General features: G+C 45.7%; 2 protein-coding genes across 3 annotated transcripts in view; both read left to right on the top strand.

The window, feature by feature from the left end:
* lyrm1 (LYR motif containing 1) overlaps positions 1-21,912 on the top strand; it is an 862,750-nt gene that overhangs the window by 441,873 nt on the left and 398,965 nt on the right. The gene's annotated exons all lie outside the window — the stretch shown is intronic.
* The window catches only part of ercc4 (excision repair cross-complementation group 4), a 41,182-nt gene continuing 20,162 nt past the window's right edge, over positions 893-21,912 (top strand). The window contains exons 1-4 of one of the 2 annotated variants that reach the window (XM_078559107.1): positions 893-1,106; positions 14,068-14,248; positions 15,443-15,638; positions 18,072-18,279. In XM_078559107.1, coding sequence (XP_078415233.1) covers positions 933-1,106; positions 14,068-14,248; positions 15,443-15,638; positions 18,072-18,279 — 759 coding nt within the window. In that variant the 5' untranslated portion in view covers positions 893-932. The remainder of the gene's footprint in view (positions 1,107-14,067; positions 14,249-15,442; positions 15,639-18,071; positions 18,280-21,912) is intronic. The other variant, XM_078559108.1, reaches the window with a different exon arrangement.

Here is a 21,912-nt window from a genome sequence, read left to right as displayed (position 1 = left end):
GAGGTGTTCAAAATCATGAGGGGGCTGGACAGAGTAGATAGGGAGAAGCTGTTCCCGCTCGTTAAAGGACCGAAAACAAGAGGGCACAGATTTGAAGTGATTTGCAAAAGAAGCAAATGTCATGTGGAAACCACACTGCCTGGAAGTGTGTTGAAGGCAGTTCAGTTGAGGCATTCAAGAGGACATTAGATGATTATTTAAATAGAAACAATGTGCAGGGTTACAGGGAAAACGCAGGAGAATGGCACTGAGACATAATGCTCATTCGGCGAGCCGGTGCAGACATGACGGACCGAATGGCCTCCTTCTGCACTGTAACAAATCTGTGATTCTGCATCTGAGGCGGAATTGTTTGTTCCGTATTCGCGATGATTGAATTTTGTGCATGTGCAGTATGTACCTATGGGTGCTCACTGTCCTCCCCTTCGCAGTGGCCTGCTACCACAGGCATGTCAGTACCCACCTCCCTGCTCTGGCAGGTTCACCAGCAACCCTCACTCCAGCCCCCCTCTCAGATGCCAAAGTGCCCCTTTATTTATTTATTCCCCGAGGGTTGGTTCCCCCCTGATATAAATGCAAGGCTTTTTTTTAATGTAATAATAATAATAATAATATAAAATTAAAAAAACAGAAAATGCTGGAAATGCTCAGCAGGCCAAGCAGCTTCTGTGGAGAGGAACAGAGTTATGGTTTCCAGTCAATGGCCCTTCACCAGGGTTGTTATCTGGGCAGAGTGTATCTGTGCATTAGCGATCACTGAAGGTGAGGAGGCGGCTATGCGCTCTTCGCCCTGTAGTTGGCGCTGGCGCAGGAGGTCAGCGTGTGAAGCGCACGGAGGGAGCGCCGGCGCCGGTTCCGGTGCCACCCGGTCTCCAGGGAGACAGACAGACAGACAGGCGGCGGCGGCGGCGAGCGGCCGGCCGGCGGGGGAAATGACTCCTCTCCTGGAACACGAGAGCCAGATCTTCCTGGATTTGTTCCACGAGGATGGGCTGGTCATCACGGCGAAGGGGATGGGGGTGGACAGGATTCTCTATAACTTCCTGAAGCTGTACAGCGACCCCGGCAACTTGGTCCTGGTGCTCAACACTAATGTCGCCGAAGAGGTAAAGAGGGCCCGGGATCCGGTGTCTGGGGGTCTGGGTCTGGCATCCGGTGTCTGGGGGTCTGGGTCTGGCATCCGGTGTCTGGGGGTCGGGCATCCGGTGTCTGGGGGTCGGGCATCCGGTGTCTGGGGGTCGGGCATCCGGTGTCTGGGGGGTTTGGGATCCAGCGTCTGGAGACTGGGATCCAGTGTCTGGGGCTGGGATCCAGCGTCTGGGGGGTCTGGGATCCCGTGTCTGTGGGGTCTGGGATCCGGTGTCGGGTCTGGGATCTGGTGTCTGGGGGTCTGGGATCCGGTGTCGGGTCTGGGATCTGGTGTCTGGGGGTCTGGCATCCGGGGTCTGGGGCTGGGATCCAGTGTCTGTGTGGTCTGGGATCCAGTGTCTGGGGGGTCTGGGATCCAGTGCCTGGGGGTCTGGGGCTGGAATCCAGTGTCCGGGGACTGGAATCTGGTGTCGGGTCTGGGATTCGGTGTCTGGGGGGCTGGGATTCGATGTCTGGGGTGCTGGGATCCGGTGTCTGGGGTGCTGGGATCCGGTGTCTGGGCACCCGGAATCCGGTGTCTGGGCGCCCGGGGTCTGAGATCCAGTGTCTGGGGACTGTGGTCCGGTGTCTCAGATCCAGTGTCTGGGAACTGGGATCTGGTGTCTGGGTGCCCAGGATCTGGGGCCTGGTATCCAGTCTGGGGGCCTGGTATCCAGTGTCTAGGGGTCTGAGATCCAGTGTCTGGGGACTGTGGTCCGGTGTCTCAGATCCAGTGTCTGGGATCTGGTGTCTGGGCGCCCAGGATCTGGGGCCTGGTATCCAGTGTCTGGGGGCCTGGTATCCAGTGTCTGGGGGGTCTGGGATCCAGTGTCTGGGGACTGGGATCCGGTGTCTCAGATCCAGTGTCTGGGGCCTGGGATCGGGTGTCTGGGCACCCGGGATCTGGGGCCTGGGATCCAGTGTATGGGGGTCTGGGATCTGGTGTCTGGGATCCAGAGTCTGGGGACTGGGATCTGGTATCTGGAAGTCTGGGATCCAGTGTCTGGGGGTCTGGGTCTGGTGTCTGGGGGCTGGGCTGTAGTGTCTGGGGCCTAGGCCTGATCTCTGACCCTGTCCCAGTGGCTGGGTGGAATCTTCATTTGCTGCTTACGGTATCAGTTATAACCTGACCGGAATCCCCAAATGTTGACAGGACTGAAATATAATTTCAGTGATTCTCTATAGGGGAGGATTTGGTCACTCAGCCCATCAGGATGGTATTAACTAGGGTAGGGGTCATGGACAGTTTTTGCAGTTCTGTAGTTCGGGAGATATTGTCTTTGCGAGGTAAACATGGATGAGAAAGGCATTGGGCTCCTTGCACCATCCTTCCTGGAGAACCCTGTGGTAGTGTGCTTAGGGACACAGGACTTAGGAACAGGGGTAGGCCATTCAACGCTTCGAGCCTGCTCCACCATTCAATAAGATCATGGCCGATCTGATTGTGGTCTCGACTCCACTTTCCTCTGCCCCCTCATAACACTCGACTCCCTTGTCTATCAAAAATCTAATGAACTCAGCCTTAAATAAATTCAATGACCCAGCCTCCATTGATTCCTGAGAAAGAGAATTTCACATACTTACATCCCACTGAGAGAAAATATCTCCCCTCATCTCCGTCTTAAAAGGGAGATCTCTTATTTATTCTTAAACAAAATGTGTGGTGCGTTTCACTCAGGGTTGTGGTGACATGTGCTTTTACATGCAGTTGTAGTCTGTAGCTAGGGATAGTGATGTATAAACCAATCAGCACCCTCTTCACGTAGAGTATAAATTGTTTTCTCCCTTATATTGGTATTGTTGCGAATGCCCTGATGGGTGCAAGATGAAAAGCTTAGACATGTCTCTTCAGCAATACATAATTGGTGAGTTGAGCATCAAATCAAGAAATGCCTCCATCTCTTTCAATATCGCTCTAGAATTCAATAGCATTCATTGTATTGTCCAATTTTCTTCTTGTGACAGTAATTGCACGTGTCCATTTTAAGTTTCATTTGTTGTCCTGCTCAATTACATGTTGGATTCTGTGGTTAGCAGCGACCAAACAGTGCTTGCCGTTCATTAGTTAGCTTTACATTTGCCCAGAGATTTTCTGTGCTTTTACACGTGCCTTTTAGTGATTAGAATTCCTAAACAGCCGGCCACTTTCCAGAAGGGAATAAAAACAAAATGCTGGAAAAACTCAGCTGGTCTGGCAGCATCTGTGGAGAGAGAAACCGAGTTAATGTTTCGTGTCCAATATGACTCTTCTTCGGTGCAGTATTTTACTTTTGCTCTCTAGAAGGGATCTGGGATCTGTGTGAACAGGACAGTGTGTTTGCTGAACTAGTCAGATTGAAGAATCCTCGCTGGTACATAGAGCCTGAATGGGCTTTGAGTTGTTTAAAATTGGGCTCTAAAACTGTAAGTTAGAATAGTTAATACAATGCCAAATCATGTGCAGAAAGTGAAATAGGGAAAGAAAGATGGGATTACGAGAGGGAGCAAAATATAAGAGACAAAGAGGAAGGAAAAATTTTATTTAAATCTCCAATAGTAATTAACATCTGAAGAATGAGCCTCCATCCTTATAAAAGTTAAATTTTCAGTGCCAGACAGATTGTTTGACAGTAATTAAGACTTAATGACTTAATATGCTTTTAAAAATTCACTTACACTTAAATGGAGAAGCCCTAATTATTTTTTTTTGACATGTTTAGTGGGTAACTGTGGCCAAGTACAGCAACTTCATATCCTTCATGTGTTTCATGCAAAGTCTCTTGGTGAGACACCAATATAGCAAAGCTTCTGGAGGAGCAGGGTAATTCAGACAGCAACTTTCTGATTTTTCTTAACTGCACGTATGCAGTCCGCAAAAGTTGCTGTCTGATTTACTCCATAATAGCGGTGATCGTGTTCTTAACATAAAATCCAGGCCAGAGTATTTGACTAATTTTTTTTTTTGTTCCTTAGTATTGTCTTCACCAAAATCAACTGCTTATCCTGCTCTCTACCTGCAGAAATGTCATGCGTCAGTCTTTGTGAAAGAGTTTGAAAACACGTTTTATTGAAATATATAACATAGTTGGATCAAATATGTCATTCTTGTAACATAATGGAAGTAATATTGATTTACTACAAACATGTGTTGTTGACTTTTCTGGAATGTTAGGGCATTTTGCATGACTTTCCTCCCAGTATTTGTTCCACAGCAACCACTTAAAATGTTCATTCAGGAAGATCAGAGCTCAGGGTTATTTTTGCAGTGTCTTCTAGTATTGCTGAAAAGAGAGACATGTTGCCGAAGCTTTTCATCTTACACTAATCAGGACAAATGCAAGAATACCAAATTTCAAAAGATCACAGCAATTTATACTACAGGAGGAAATGGCGCTGATTGGTCAGCTAGTCAGCCCTGATTGGCTGAGACGTTACCATGGAGAAAGTGGTGGGGAGCTATAGGCTCCTGGGTAGTTGAAAAAAAGTGCAAGGCATGAACATATTCCTTTTGTTTGCAGAGAACGCGTCCGGTCCCTATATATGAACGTATGTTGCTTCTAGCAAGTATAATTGAGCCACATTACAAGCTTGACTGATTAACTTAGATTGGTTGTTAGTGTAGCTATCAGCACACTCAGGGTTGTTCAGCAAGTGCTGCCCAATCGTGGAGACACTTAGTAATATGTGCAAGCAGCATAACATCTTTATTGTGCAAATACTATTTCATGGAGAAAATAAATCTCTCAAAATCCAAAGCACAATATTTTGGACAGTAGTGAATTGCCCACCCATTCTGCAAGTGATAGTAAGCGGCAATGAGCGAAGTCAGATAACTGCAGCTGGAATTGATACAAAAACAAATATACCTGGAAAAACTCAGCAGGTCTGACAGCATCTGCGGAGAGGAATACAGTTAACGTTTCGAGTCCCAATGACTTTTCATTAGAACTAAGGAAAAATAGAAAAGAGGTGAAATATAAGCTGGTTTAATGGGGGGGTGAGACAGGTAGAGCTGGATAGAGGGCCAGTGATAGGTGGAGATTGCCAAAGATGTCATACACAAAGGGAAAAAGTGGTGTTGACGGTGGTGATATTAGCTAAGAGATGTGCTAATGGTGACATTAAGGGTAGAAAACAGGACGAGCAAGGTACAGATAGCCTTAATGGGGGTGGGGTGGGGGAAGGGATCGAAATAGGCTAAAAGATAGAGATAAAACAATGGATGTAAATACGTTTAAATATAATGGAAATAGGTGGGAAAAGAAAAATATATCTAAATTATTGGAAAAGGAGGGATCGTAAAGGGGGTGGGGATGGAGGAAGGAATTCATGACCTAAAGTTGTTGAACTCAATATTCAGTCCGGAAGGCTGTAAAGTTCCTAAACGGAAGATGAGGTGCTGTTCCTCCAGTTTGCATTGAGCTTCACTGGAACATTGCAGCAAGCCAAGGACGGACATGTGGGCATGAGAGCAGGGTGGTGTGTTGAAATGGCAAGTGACAGGGAGGTCTGGGTCATGCTTGCGGACAGAACGAAGGTGTTCCGCAAAGCGGTCACCCAGTCTGTGTTTGGTCTCTCCAGTCTAGAGGAAACCGCATTGGGAGCAGCGAATGCAGTAAACTAAATTGAGGGAAGTGCAAGTGAATTGCTGCTTCACTTGAAAGGAGTGTTTAGGCCCCAGGACGGTGAGGAGAGGGGAAGTAAAGGGGCAGGTGTTGCAGCTTCTGCAGTTGCATGGGGAGGTGCCGTGGGAGCGAGTTGAGGAGTAGGGGGTGATGGAGGAGTGGACCAGGGTGTCCCGGAGGGAACGAGCACTGCGGGATGCCGCCGGGGGGGGTGAAGGGAAGATGTGTTTGGTGGTGGCATCATGCTGGAGTTGGCGGAAATGGCGGAGGATGATCCTTTGAATGCGGAGGCTGGTGGGGTGATAAGTGAGGACAAGGGGGACCCTATCATGGTTCTGGGAGGGAGAGGAAGGTGTGAGGGCAGAAGCACGGGAGATGGGCCGGACACGGTTGAGGGCCCTGTCAACCACCGTAGGTGGAAAACCTCGGTTAAGGAAGAAGGAAGACATGTCAGAGGAACTGTTTTTGAAAGTGACATCATCAGAACAGATGCGACGGAGGCAAAGGAACTGAGAGAGTGGGATGGAGTCCTTACAGGAAGCGGGGTGTGAGGAGCTGTAGTCGAGGTAGCTGTGGGAGTCGGTAGGCTTGTAATGAATATTGGTGGACAGTCTATCACCAGCAATTGAGACAGAGAGATCTAGAAAGGGAAGGGAAGTGTCCGAGATGAACCATGTGAAAATGAAGGAGGGGTGGAAATTGGAAGCAAAATTAATAAATTTTTCCAGGTCCAGACGAGAGCATGAAGCCGCACCGAAGCAGCCATTGATGTACCGGAGAAAGAGTTGTGGGAGGGGGCCGGAGTAGGACTGGAACAAGGAATGTTCCACATACCCCTTAAAGAGACAGGCATAACTGGGGCCCATGTAGGTCCATAGCCACACCTTTTATTTGGAGGAAGTGAGAGGAGTTCAAGGAGAAATTGTTCAGTGAGAGAACAAGTTCAGCCAGACGGAGGAGTGTAGTGGTGGATGGGGGTTGTTCGGGCCTCTGTTCAAGGAAGAAGCGGAGAGCCCTCAGACTATCCTGGTGGGGGATGGAGGTGTAGAGGGATTGGACGTCCATGGTGAAGAGGAGGCTGTTGGGGCCAGGGAACTGGAAATTGTTGATATGATGTAGGGTTTCAGAGGAATCGCGGATGTAGGTGGGAAGAGTCTGGACAAGGGGAGAGAGAATGGAGTCAAGATAGCAAGAATTGAGTTCCGTGGGGCAGGAACAGGCTGACTGTCCCGGCAGACCGATCGTGTCAGCCTGTTCCTGCCCACGGAACTCAATTCTTGCTATCTTGATTCCATTCTCTCTCCCCTTGTCCAGTCTCTTCCCACCTACATCCGCGATTCCTCTGAAACCCTACATCATATCAACAATTTCCAGTTCCCTGGCCCCAACAGCCTCCTCTTCACCATGGACGTCCAATCCCTCTACACCTCCATCCCCCACCAGGATGGTCTGAGGGCTCTCCGCTTCTTCCTCGAACAGAGCCTGAACAATCCCCATCCACCACTACTCTCCTCCGTCTGGCTGAACTTGTTCTTTCACTGAACAATTTCTCCTTGAACTCCTCTCACTTACTCCAAATAAAAGGTGTGGCTATGGGTACCTACATGGGCCCCAGTTATGCCTGTCTCTTTCTGGGGTATGTGGAACATTCCTTGTTCCAGTCTTACTCCGGCCCCCTCCCACAACTCTTTCTCCGGTAAATCGATGACTGCTTCGGTGCTGCTTCATGCTCTCGTCTGGACCTGGAAAAATTTATTAATTTTGCTTCCAATTTCCACCCCTCATCATTTTCACATGGTTTAACTCTGACACTTCCCTTCCCTTCCTTGACACCTCTTGTCTCAATTTCTGGTGATAGATTGTCCACCAATATTCATTACAAGCCTACCGACTCCCACAGCTACCTTGTCTACAGCTCCTCACACCCCGCTTCCTGTAAGGACTCCATCCCATTCTCTCAGTTCCTTTGCCTCCGTCGCATCTGTTCTGATGATGTCACTTACAAAAACAGTTCCTCTGACATGTCTTCCTTCTTCCTTAACCGAGGTTTTCCACCTACGGTGATTGACAGGGCCCTCAACTGTGTCCGGCCCATCTCCCGCGCATCTACCCTCACGCCTTCTCCTCCCTCCCAGAAACATGATAGGGTCCCCCTTGTCCTCACTTACGACCCCACCAGCCTCCGCATTCAAAGGATTATCCTCCGCCATTTCCACCAACTCCAGCATGATGCCACCACCAAACACATCTTCCTTCACCCCCCCGGCGGCATTCCACAGGGAATGTTCCCTCCGGGACACCCTGGTCCACTCCTCCATCACCCCCTACACCTCAATTCGCTCCCACGGCACCTTCCTATGCAACCGCAGAAGGTGCAACACCTGCCCCTTTACTTCCACCCCTCCTCACCGTCCTAGGGCCTAAACACTCCTTTCAAGTGAAGCAGCATTTCACTTGCACTTCCCTCAATTTAGTCTACTGCATTCGCTGCTCCCAATGCGGTTTCCTCTACATTGGAGAGACCAAACGCAGACTGGGTGACCGCTTTGCAGAACACCTTCGGTCTGTCCGCAAGCATGACCCAGACCTCCCTGTCACTTGCCATTTCAACACGTCACCCTGCTCTCATGCTCTCATGTCCGTCCTTGGTCTGCTGCATTGTTCCAGTGAAGCTCAATGCAAACTGGAGAAACAGCACCTCATCTTCCGACTAGGCACTTTACAGTCTTCCGGACTGAATATTGAGTTCAACAACTTTAGATCATGAACTCCTTCCTCCATCCCCACCCCCTTTCCGATCCCCCTTTTTCCAATGTATATATATTTTTCTTTTCCCACCTATTTTCCATTATTTTTAAATGTATTTCCATCCATTGTTTTATCTCTACCTTTTAGCCTATTTCGATCCCCACCACCACTAGGGCTATCTGTACCTTGCTCGTCCTGCTTTCTACCCTTAATGTCACCATTAGCACATCTCTTAGCTAATATCACCACCGTCAACACCTCTTTGCGCTTTTGTCTATTACATCTTTTGGCAATCTCCACCTATCACTGGCCCTCTATCCAGCTCTACCTGTCCCACACCCCCTTAAACCAGCTTATATTTCACCTCTTTTCTATTTTTCCTTAGTTCTGATGAAGAGTCATTCGGACTCGCAACGTTAACTGTGTTCCTCTCTGCAGATACTGTCAGACCTGCTGAGTCTTTCCAGGTATTTTTGTTTTTGTTTTGGATTTCCAGCATCCGCAGTTTTTTGCTTTTATCTTAATGAGGAATTGATGTCTGTATGTCAGGAAATATTTATTAAAAGCACACTTGCAACTGGGGATGACAGCATCATGGTAATATTACTTGACTAGTAATGCAGAGACCTGGACTAATGCCCTGGCACATGAGATCAAATCTCACCATGGCAGCTTTGGAAATTTAAATACAACTAATTAATAAATCTGAAATAAATGCTAATGCCTTTAATAATTAGCATGAAACTATCAAATTGTTGTAAAAACCCAACTGGTTCACTAATGCTCTCCAAGAGAAGGAATCTGCCATCCTTTCCTGAGCTGGCCTGCACGTTATTCCAGACCCATGGCAATGTGGTTGACTCTTAACTGCTTCTGAAATGGCCATACAGTCAAGGGCAATAAATGCTGGCCTTGCCAGTGACACTCACTTTCCAAAAATGAAGTGTTTTTGCAAGGAATGGGAGCTCTCATGATGCCCCACGGAAGTTAGTGTAGAGGGAGTGTCACCTCCTATTTGCATTTCAGTACTCACTATGCACATCCTGAACTTACATTCCAAAAAGCTCTTTAGCGTCTCAGTGGAGATTGTAAGCAACCCCAGGTGTGTCAGTGGTGATACTGTCTTAACCACATGTAATTTTAGCAGAAAATCCCTGACGTTTAGCTGTAACGTGTGAATGTACTTCAGAAGTGTATATTTACTTATCAAACATTTATCATTCACTAACTAAAGAAGTAAAGCTCTCAACAATCAAAAAAACCCTTGCACGTTTTGCTTTTACCGACAAACGTACAAAACGGTTAAAGTTCACTGACTGTTGGAATCCCATGTTTAATGGAGATGTCTCTTACTCATTTTTGGATTATTAATTAGAAATGCAATACGCCAACTCTGGATTCATAATTAGCTACAAGTGGCTAACATATTGGTCAACGTTACTTTAATTAACCATCTAAGCACTGACTACTTGAATGTATAAAAAACTTGGAATACTTAAGCTCCCCCAGTTTATACCCAACATAGCTGGCCTGACCTTTCTACTGTCCTGTCAGGACTGTGGTAGACAGACTACTCATTGCAGAATTCCTCTGATTGGCAGATTAATCAGTTTTTAAAAAAACTGTACCTATTTTTTCCTCCATTAAGAAGTCATCATTCTGTTCTCATGAAACACTGTTTAATTTCAGATATGCAGACCATATGGGTTAATAAATGACAGTCAGCATGGATTTGTTAAAGGAAAGAAGAGTGGGGGACTGGGACTAAATGGATAGCTCTTACAGTGAGCAGGCAGTGACCTGAATAGCTGCCTTCTGAGGATTCAAAGATCTGTCATGTTGATAGTCCAGAAAATGCTCAACAGATGTTATGACAAATGATCTGGAATTCAACTTGGAGCCTGGTGAGTGGAGATGTTTAGGCCTCAGCCTACATTTTCTTGTCATGTAATGGATCATAGTGAGAGTTGTAGCTGACAGTTTTGTACAGGTCTTGTTATTCTTTAGAATAGCTGATGAGTAGCCAGTTGCCTGTATTCTGGATGAAGCACAGCAGCTTTGGTGTTCTGAATCACCTGAGGAATCACGGAGCAACTCAATCACCTTGGGACTTCATTATGACCTCAATTCCCCAGGTTACTGTCTACTGTTCCTAGCGTTTCGAGAGGATCAAAGCCACTGGCAGCAGTCTCTCTAAGATAAAAGCCGTGTTGAAAAGAAGATACACACTTGAAATGTACCTTAGATATATTATCTTGGAGAATCTGCTAGATGTGCACAAAATTGGCCAATCCAGGAACAATTGGGTGAGGAATTTCTATAAACTTTTTGCAATAGTTGAAAAAAACTCTCATTGGCAGCCAGCCCACTCCATAAAAACTGACCCCACATCAAAATAATCACCATGGTGTGTTTCAGTTAATTGTCACCATTGTTGGCCTTTAAGGAGGCTCTAAAAATTGACCCTTTTTTAGGTGCAGTGCTGCTAATTGGCATGTTTTAAAAGCTTTTAATTTTTTAAACTTACTAAGAAACAAACTACACCGACATAAATTGTTCTTTATAGCTTGTTAGCTTCCTTTTCAGTTATTTAAAAATGGCTTAGTAACGTAGAGGCAGGAGCAGGAGAATACTTTGATCAAATCACCCTTTAACCTTTTAAATTCCAGGGAACACAACCTTAATTTAACCTCTCCTCGTAGTTTAACCCTTGGAGTCCAGGTATCATTCCAGTAAATCTACGCTGCACTCCCCCCCAACAGACACTGGATCAGTAATATAGAGGCAGACAATGGCCATTTAACCCCTCGCGCCTGTCCCACCATTCAATGGGATCATGGCTGACCTAGGCCCTCATTCCATATCCCGTATCCCTTGTTGCCTTTGCTTAACCAAAATTTAGCAATCTCGGGCTTAAAATTAACAGTCGATCAAGCAACAATTGTCATTCACAGAAGAGAGTTCCAAACTTGCACCACTCTTTTTGTAGAGAAGTGTTTCCTAGGGGAGAATTTTCGGCTTGGTGAGCGGGAGCGGGTCTCGCTCTCCGAGGGGTAAAATGATGCAGGGTGACGTCGGGCGTGCGCCACAACATCACCACGCATCATTTAGATTTTCAGTTCGGCGGGCGCGCAGCCTAAGGCCATTTAACTTTCAATACAAATAATTAATGGAGCTGCCCGCCCAACCTTAAGGTTGGCGGGGGGGCAGGCGAAGAGCCCAGGCGGCCTTGGCATTTTTCATGGAACCTTATCCACGGGCGGGATGAGGTTTCATGAATGATTTTAAATTTTTACAAAAAAACTTCAATAAAATTAATGCACATGTTCCAGCTCACATGACAGTTTCACATGAGGGGCCATGTCATAGAAGATTTTCTGCCACTTTATTAAGCTTTTTACACTTTAAGCTCATCTCCCGGAGGCACAGATTTCTGCGCTCTTTCGCGCGCATGCGTGAAAGCGAGCACTCCCGACTGGGAACCCCGCCCCCACCTGCACAGGGAGCGCTCTGCGCTCCCGGTAGCGTGTCACACTGGGCCGGCCTTACTTGGCCCGCCCCCGTAAAATGGTGGTACGCACTCGATCGGGGGGGTGCAGATCGGGTCTGCGCCCTCCCCCGCACAACCCACCCGACGGGGGGGGGGAGAAATTGCCCCCCTAATTTCACTCCTTGGTCAGGTTCTATTTTTTTAGGTTATCCCTCCTAGTCCTAGACTCCCCGACCAGTGGAAATGCTTTCTCCCACCTTGTCTTAAAAGTTACCCTTTAATATCGTGAATACTTTGATCAAATCACCCTTTAACCTTTTAAATTCCAGGGAACACAACCTTAATTTAACCTCTCCTCGTAGTTTAACCCTCGGAGTCCAGGTATCATTCCAGTAAATCTACGCTGCACTCCCTCCACAGATGCTTACTGTTGACCAGACACTCACTGACAATGCTTACTTTTTATGATGAGCCCATTTTCAGCTGTAGTAATGATACTGCAGCAAATTGTCACTTGTATTTTAATTTGGCAATTTGTTTAATGCAGACACTTTAAAATAAAGGCTGTGTTGTAAAATGCTGTCCGACTGTGCCATTTCGTTGAAGGTTTTCCATTTGGAATATGCAAATGATTTTTTGGGGAAACTTGAGCATTATGAAATGCTCCTGAACACTACCACAACTTGCACCCGGATCCCTGATTGCACCCAGAATCACAAATTTGTGGCCATTGTTTCATCTAGGAATTGATACTGAGGATGAGTCAATGGTAAACTCCAGACGTGTTACATTGTGTGGGTATATATATTTATATTTATGGATACATTATTGAGAGGCCTGGGAAAAGGAACAAGGGAACCTCTGATATACACATTCACTGAAAGAATTTCTCTGCTACCCTGCCTATAGAAATTCTTTGTCCAGGGATTGTGATGCTGCTTAGAATTGTGAAACCATTCTGCCCATCACGTTAATGCCAGCACTAGATCTTCAACTGGAGCCCTCTGCTGTAGTCCGATTTCAGCTTCCTTACCCCCATTTCAGTTCTTCTCAATTATAAATCTTGTGAGGGAACCTGATCTGTCAAAAATCCCGCTCTGTCTCCCACTCCCTTCCCCCTCTCTCTCTGTCTCTCTTCCCCCACCTTTCACACTCTGTCTCACCCTATCCCCCTCACCCTACCCCAGCCCAGAGCAGTGACTCGACAACCCGAGGCTCTGGCCAGCTCCCAATCTGAGGCTGTAGCTGGTACACTTCCTGACACTCTACAGGAGCGGAGCCCCTGTCCAGGGCCACAGATTGAGCCAGAGGCCCTGCTCACTCCATCCTCCCCTCCCCTGCCGGGTTACACTTCACAATCCAATCCGCGGTCAGCAGCTTCCTGTCTGGGCTGCCGTAGCAGAGTGACAGTGACTGTCCCAACTGAACCCCCGGGTCAGGCTCTCTGCCCTGCCCTCCTGTTCTCAGGATCTTGGGCCTTGCTTTCTCCACGCATCCTCAGCCTCTGGTGACAGCAGCAGCAGCTCTGGCATCAGAACATGGCAGTGGTTGGCCCAGAGTGCAGCGCTGGTGGGAGTGGAAGACAGGGCCAGAGTGCGGCGCATGAGGGTGGGGGGCAGGGACAGAGTGCGGTGCATGAGGGTGGGGGGCAGGGACAGAGTGCGGTGCATGAGGGTGGGGGGCAGGGACAGAGTGCGGTGCATGAGGGTGGGGGGCAGGGATAGAGTGTGGCGCACAGGGGGGTTGGGGGGAGAGGGCCAGAGTGCAGGAGGGCATAAAACTGAAAATAGCAATGCAAATTGGAAAAACAGGCCCTAAAGAATAGACAACGTTAAGTGGGGCGACTTAAAGTGAAGTCTCACTGTAGTGTGGTGGAGGCAGATTCAATTGAGGCATTGAAGAGGGTATTAGATTATTAACTGAGAAAGAAGAATGTGCAGGGCCACAGGAAGAAGGTGGTGAGAATGGCACTCGTTCAGGGAGCCAGTGCTGACACGATGGGCTGAATGGCCTCCTGCACGGCAGTGATTCTGTGATTAGCATCTACGTGACCCAGGAAAGAAGGTTGAATGTTACAATTGCTTTTCTCTGTTTCAGCAATATTTTATTGAGCAGCTACGCTCAGAAGGAGTGTCCCATCTTCCTCGTATTATCACCAATGAAATTCCAAGTAACGAGCGTTATACGGTATACACTGAAGGTGGGGTCTTGTTTGTGACCAGCCGGATTCTAGTCGTCGACTTCTTAACAGATCGTATTCCTGCAAATCTCATTACAGGTGATTGGTCCGTTGGTCTGTTTTTTTTAACACAGTTTAAGGGATCTTGCCCTGATGTCAGTATGTAGAGCAACGTGACATAAACTATCAGTCCTCGATAGTGGGAAAGATGTTGATCAGAGCCTATCTCATTGGAGCCAGTGCTTGTATTTTAGCTATTTTGTTTGCTTTCCTTCTTGTGGAATCCCAGAGGATAAAAAAATAATGTTTATGTTACTGGACTAGAAAACCAGAAGCCTGGCCTAATGATCCAGAGGTTGAATTCCTACCATGTCAATTTTGGAATTTAAATTGAATTAGTAAATAAACTGACTGAAAATCTAGTATCAGTAATGGTGACCATGTAACTATCGGATTGTTGTAGAAACCCTAATGACCTTTAGGGAAGGAAATATGCCATCCTTACCAGGCCTGGTCTATATGTGACTCTAGACCCACAGGCCTCTAAAATGGCCTAACAAGCCAGTCAATTACAGACAATTAGGGATGGGAAAACACTGACCTTACCAGTGATGCCCACATCTCACAAATGGATCAAGCAAGTGTTTGAATTGCATTCAGTTTGCTTTGAAATAAAATGCATTCAGTAGAAAACTTCAGGTATTGCCACCACTTCTTTCTGCAGTAAAGTTACCTCATAAGTTTGCTATCACGTTGCCATCGTGAGCTTTGGAAAATGCTGGCCGTTGCCCTCTCTATCTTGTGTTAGCAATGTTCTTTTTATGTCTTTTTTAAATGCTTTCCATGTGTAAAGTCTTAGAAGCTTAGACTTGCTCTCTCATGTTCAGGCTTTCTATTCAAGATGGTCACTAAAATGGAGGGATTGGTACAGTGGGTGGCTGTTGGTCTGCCCTGTGGTAAACACAGGGAGGGATGGATACTGTCTAAGGCTGACGGCCACCCTTTAGAAAGGGTTAATCATCCTGCATGAGCAGTCACCAGAAAGGGAACCAATATTCTAATAACCTCCTCCAAAGGTGTTGATGGTGTCAGCTTTCATAACTGAGTAGATAAACCTGTGTGATCCCACATATCGGATTTTATTAAATTCTAGATAACTGGACTGTATGATGTATAGAGGCAGGACTCTCTTTTAGAAAATTTAATAATATTTGCACCACACTTACAGACCTGACCTACTTGCGTCAGTGGTTTATGTGACAAAATATGTACTGGAATACTTTGTCTTTGCAGGTATTTTGGTATACAAAGCTCACAGAATCATTGAATCGTGTCAGGAAGCATTTATTCTTCGGCTTTATCGACAGAAGAACAAACAGGGTTTTATCAAGGCTTTCACAGACAATGCAGTGGCCTTTAGTCTCGGTTTCTGTCGAGCAGAGCGAGTGATGCGGAACTTGTTTGTTCGCAAGCTGTACCTCTGGCCCAGGTAAGCAGCATAAGGAGAAATGGCTTCACTTGCACTGCCCAGTTGATACAAAGACGGTTCTCATCTTGTCCAAATGCTCTTAAAGATTGCTAACTTGGCAATTTGGAGGGTTTGTTCGCCTCCACAAAACTTCTGTTCAGTACACAGAACACTGCCTCTCCATTGATTCAAGCACCAACTCATTCCGGTCATTACATCCAAATGGGAAAAAACAAGTTTCAAAAGGATTTTTATTTTTATCTATTGAGTGCAGCCATTTACTGTTTTAGGAGATTAACACAGATGAACTCCCACCGTTTCGTACAGCCGCCTGCTGCCAATGTTTTACTGGGGATTTTTGTACCACACTAACAGATAAGGTGCTGCAAATGTCCCAGTGTGAAGCCACTGTATCCAAAGCAAATACAACTGTTAACTTCATAACAACCACACAAGGCAATGTTCTAATGTTGGAGGCACATGGTGATTCCACCTGGAATCCAAACAATACTCGGAAGCTCAAAGCACTGCCAGGGTATGTATCAGGGCCATTGCACACTGGCCAAGCAGCATTGTCAGCCATCTCAAACACTAGATAACACAGCAGGCACAATGCAGGTAAGTGAGCTGACACATAAGTTCTTTATCAAAGCTCATTATTGCTAGAACATATTGGATGGAACAGAGTGTCCTTAAGTTTCAGCAGCATCTCCACAGTGTTACAAAGGAAGCCCAAGAGTTCGTGAAGCCATTATAACCTGCATCATTTATCTGAAGTTCAATTCTTTAACCTACTTTATTCATTCTAGCTGGGTGCTTTTATATGCATAAAATATATGATCCTTTGTTGAGGCAAAACTTTTCCATTATACTTAATTGAGACAGGGTGGGGACAGAGGAGAGGCATGTTCTGCATATTTAACCTCCCAACATACGAAATAGGAGCAGGAGTAGGCTGCTCTGCCATTTAATAAGATCATGGCTGATCTAATTGTAACCTCAACCCTACATTCCTGCCGACCCTCGATAGCCTTTCACCCCCTTGTTAATCAAGAATCTATCTAGCTCTGCCTTAAAAATATTCAAAGACTCTGTTTCCATTGCCTTTTGAGGAAGAGAGTTCCAAAGACTCATGACCCTCTGAGAGGCAAAATTTCTCTTCATTTCTGTCTTAAATGGGCAACCCCTTATTTTTAAACAGTGACCCCTAGTTCTAGATTCTCCCACAAGAGGAAACATCCTCTCCACATCTACCCCGTCAAGACCCCACAGGACCTTAAAAGTTTCAACAAACTCGCCTCTTACTCTTCTAAACTCCGGTGGATACAAGTCTAACCTGTCCAACCTTTCCTCATAAGACAACCCATCCATTCCTGGTATTAACCTAGTAAACTTTCTCTGAACTGCTTCTAATGCATTTACATCTTTCCTTAAATAAGGAGACCAATACTGTACACAGTATTCCAGATGTGGTCTCACCAGTGCCTTGAACTGAAGCAGAACCTCCCTAATTTTCTGTTCAATTCCCCTCACAATAAACAATAACATTATATTAGCTTTGCTAATTACTTGCTGTACCTGCATACTAGCCTTTTGTGATTCATGCAGTAGGACACCCAGATCCCTCTGCATCTCAGAGCTCCGCAATCTCTCATCATTTAGATCATATGCTCGCACTCCAGGAACAAAATAAAAGAAGGTAAGCCACCAAACTCGTAGAACTTATTATCTCAACCATTGGAAAGACATTTTAATCTTTTAATATTGTGATCTGCCAACGATAGGCTCCGTCACAGTTGCAAAAACTGCCCATTTTTTTAGTTCTTTCACGGGATGTGGCTAGGCCAGCATTTATTGCCCATCCCTAATTACCCTTGAGAAGGTGGTGGTGAGCAGCCTTCTTAAACTGCAGTGCATGCACAGTGCTGTTAGGAAGGGAGTTCCAGGATTTTGACCCAGTGACGGTGAAGGAACGGTGATATCGTTCCAAGTCAGATTTTGAAACTTGTACAGCTGAAGATGAATTGCTGCCTGAAGCTTGGTATTGGAGGCGTGTCCTGTGTATGGAATAGGGTGCTTGGAGTCTTTAGCCTGCCTTGAAACTGCTACTTGTCTTTTATTATAAATGTGCTGCTCCATTATTTATTCCGTTATAGCAGGAACGTTCTTTTAACGTCCTTTACTTGGCTACATTTTCCAACCAGAATACCTGTTTGGGAATTTCCAATAGAGGAGACAACCAGCTTGTTGAAATGAGTTTAATCATCATTGTGTATAAAATGAAAATTATTCATAAATTTGAAATACAATGGTAGTATTGAATAATTTTGTCCTTGTATAGCAATGGATATATTTGATGGAACTACTTCTCCCAAAGGACAGATTGTTTATTGGCATCCTGTGTCCTTCATGTCCCTTGCTGTCTTTCACTGGTATAATTGCCTCTCCTCTTAGATTCCATATAACAGTGAGCTCCTTCCTGGACAAGCACAAACCTGAAGTAATAGAGCTGCACGTATCTCTGACGCCCTCCATGCTGGCTATCCAAACTGCTATAATGGACATAATGAATGCCTGCTTGAAAGAACTTAAACGCTACAACCCATCTTTGGATGTTGAGGAACTATCTCTTGAGAATGCTGTTGGGCAGTCATTTGAAAAGGTTTGCAATTCAGATTTTTTTTGTGTGTATTTTGGAAGTATTTCGGTCTCGGCATCCTGCTCTCTGCCCAAAAGGACTTGTCAGGACTCAGCAAGTGGTGCTGTTGGGTGACCTGGAGTTCTTTGGGGCTGATGTTACCTCCATTCTCCATTTATTTCCTTTTCTTCTAGTTATCTGGGAAGGATCATGTTTCCATTTTATGCATTACCAGGACAGCACAGCTGAAAAAATTGAACTTGCCATATGGAGAAACACCTTCCATTATTTTACCACATGTAGAGGCTGTTGCTGAGCCAGAGTAATCGGTAGAGACTTTTGGAATTATGGAATTCCTATTTCTACAAAATACAAACACGCTTTTAAATGGAGTAAATGACCTGCTAAAATTAACCTCTGAGCTTACAAAGAGAGTTAAATAAAATTTAACTACTAGCAATCTCTAGTTTTTTCTGCAGCTGGAAGCAATCTCTAGTGATTGCAGTTATTAATTAAGACCTACTCATTGCACCTCATCCAAAGATTTGATATTTGAATTCTGCATCTGACCCTCAACAAAATTGTTCTGAATTTTGTAGTGATTTGCACACTGTGCAAAAAAGGTTCTGACTTGGAATATACCACCTCTTCTACTTAGAGAATACATGAGGGTAGATTTTGTTAATTTGCACATCCTGGGAATTTGTGGAATTTTCCATCCAATAAAACTAATTGGCAGATAATCACTGCAAGATATGTTGATCAAAGTGCCAAAAATCTCATAGTCCCCTTCCAGTTTGTGAGGCTCTGTGCTGGGAGAATGAATTTGCAAAATCTACAGCCTTGATACCTTCTCTGGATCACCTAAACCAGTCTTTCCATTAGTGAGTACCACACCTCTTATGATCCAGAGATTGTTTCTACTGCCCAATCCCTAGTCATATGATAGCGTGACCTGGGGCTTATAACAAATAGATTTCTTGTTATGTGAACCAGATTCCACAATTGTACGCTTACCTCCACATTCAGTTCTCAAATTTTCAGAAAGGCAGACTGATCAACACTCTAGTGAGAAAAAGCAAAATATAAATTAGCAAACTGGTTTAATTTACAGTTGTTAAGGAAATGTACAAGAATAATATTGACAGCAAATCCTGCGTTGTTGCACATTGATTCAACCCTTCACATAGAACCAAATCACAGTTCATCGTACCCAATGGCAAACTAAATAGGCAGTAATTCATCTGACCTTGACTGGCTCTGAACTCAAATGAGAGAATTTTCTCTCAAAGTTTGGCTCTTTTCTGGAATCTTACTGAACTGACTATAGACCATGTGTTTCTAGCTTTTGTTCCCTAGCGAGGACTAGAAGCCAGCAGCTTGAACTCTGGTGCTATCCCTTCCCAGTGATTGACCTGTGGAGGAGCCAAAGCAAGCCCTGCATTGTTTAGAGCCAAAGAGATATGCAATAAGCAACACTCTACAATACACTTGAATACACATAGTCTGTCCTTCTGTTCAGAAAATTTAATCCCTCGAAAGAAAGACTTGTATTTATATAGTATTTTTCATGACCACTGGACACCTCAAAGCGCAAATTAAGTACTTTTGAAGTGTAGCCACTGGTGTAAAGTAGGAAACATGACAGCCAATTTGCACACAAACAGCAATGTGATAATGATCAGATAATCTGTTATTAGTGATGTTGATTTAGGAATAAATATTGGCCAGGACACCAGGAATAATTCCTCTGCTTTTCTTCAAAATGGTGCCATGGGATGTTCTAAAACCATCATAGCAGGAGATGGAGCCTCCGTTTAAAGGCTTACCCAAAAGACAGGACCTCTGACAATGCAGCACACCCTCATTACTGTACTGATGTGGAGCCTTGATTTTTATGCTCAAGGCTTCACAAATATCCCCATCCTCAATGATGGGGGAGCCCAACACATCAGTGCAAAAGATAAGGCTGAAGCATTTGCAATAATCTTCAGCCAGAAGTGCCCAGTGGATGACCCATCTTGGCCTCACAGCATCACAGATGCCAGTCTTCAGCCAATTCGATTCACTCCACATGATACCATGAAACGGCTGAAGGCACTGGATACTGCAAAGGCAATGGGGCCTGACAATATTCTGGCAATAGTACTGATGACCTGTGCTCCAGAACTTCCTGCACCCATAGCCAAGCTGTTCCAGGTCAGCTGCAACACTGGCATCTACCTGACAATGTGGAAAATGCCCAGGCATCTCCTGTGCACAAAAAGCAGGACAAATCCAACCCAGCCAATCACTGCCCCATCAGTATACTCTCGAACATCAGTAAAATGATGAAAGGGGTCATCAACAGTGCTATCAAGCGGCACTTGCTTAGCAATAACCAGCTCATGACGCCCAGTCTGAGTTCCACCAGCGCCACTCAGCACCTGACCTCATTACAGCTTTGATCAAACATGGACAAAAGAGCTGAATTCCAGGGGTGAGGTGAGAGTGACTGCCCTTGACATCAAGGCAGCATTTGACTGAGCGTGGCATCAAGGAGCCCCGGAGTCAATGGGAATCGGGGAAAACTCTCCAATGGTTGGAGTTATACCTAGCCACAAAGGAATATGGTTGTGCTTGTTGGAGGTCATTCATCTCAGCTCCAGGACATCACTGCAGGAGTTCCCCAGGGTCGTGGCCTAGGCCCAACCATCTTCAGCTGCTTTATCAATGACCTTCCTTCCATCATAACGTCAGAAGTGGGGATGTTCGCTGATGATTGCGCAATATTCAGCACCATTTGCGACTCCTCAGATACTGAAGCAAACCATGTCCAAATGCAGCAAGACCTGGACAATATCCAGGCTTGGGCTGACAAGTGCCAAGTAGCATTCACACCACACAATGCCAGGCAACGACCATCTCCAACAAGAGAGAATCAAACCATCACCCCATGACATTCAATGGCATTACCATCAGTGAATCCCCCAGTATCAACATCCTGGGGGTTACCATTATAACTAGAAACTGAACTAGTCTAGCCATATAAATAGTATGGCTACAAGAGCAGGTCAGAGGCTAGGAATCCTGCGGTGAGTAACTCACCTCCTGACTCCCCAAAGCCTGTCCACTATCTACAAAGCACAAGTCAGGATTCTGATGGAATACTTTCCGCTTGACTGGGTGAGTGCAGCTCCCACAACACTCGAGAAGCTTGACACCATCCAAGACAAAGCAGCCCACTTGATTGGAAACCACATCCACAAACATTCACTCCCTCCACCACCGATGCACAGTGGCAGCAGTGTGTACCATCTACAATATGCACTGTAGCAACTCACCAAGGCTCCTTAGACAGCATCTTCCAAACCCGCGACCACAACCCATCTAGAAGGACAAGGGCAGCAGACATGTGGGAGCACCACCACCTAGAAGTTTCCCTCCAAGCCAGTGACCATCCTGACTTGGAAAGATATTGCCGTTACTTCACTGTCACTGGGTCAAAACCGTGGAACTTCCTCCCTAACAGGACTGTGAGTGTACCTACACCACATGGACTGCAGCGGTTCACGAAAGCGGCTCATCACCATCTTCTCAAAGACAATTAGGGATAAGCAATAAATGATTGCCTAGCAAGAGACGTCACATCCCATGAACAAATAAAAACAAGTCCTC

This window comes from Cetorhinus maximus, chromosome 15 (assembly GCF_964194155.1).
Source record: "Cetorhinus maximus chromosome 15, sCetMax3.hap1.1, whole genome shotgun sequence".
Taxonomy (NCBI): Eukaryota; Metazoa; Chordata; class Chondrichthyes; order Lamniformes; family Cetorhinidae; genus Cetorhinus; species Cetorhinus maximus.
The sequence above is the reverse complement of the archived record's forward strand: the minus strand, read 5'-3'. Positions and strand labels throughout refer to the sequence as shown.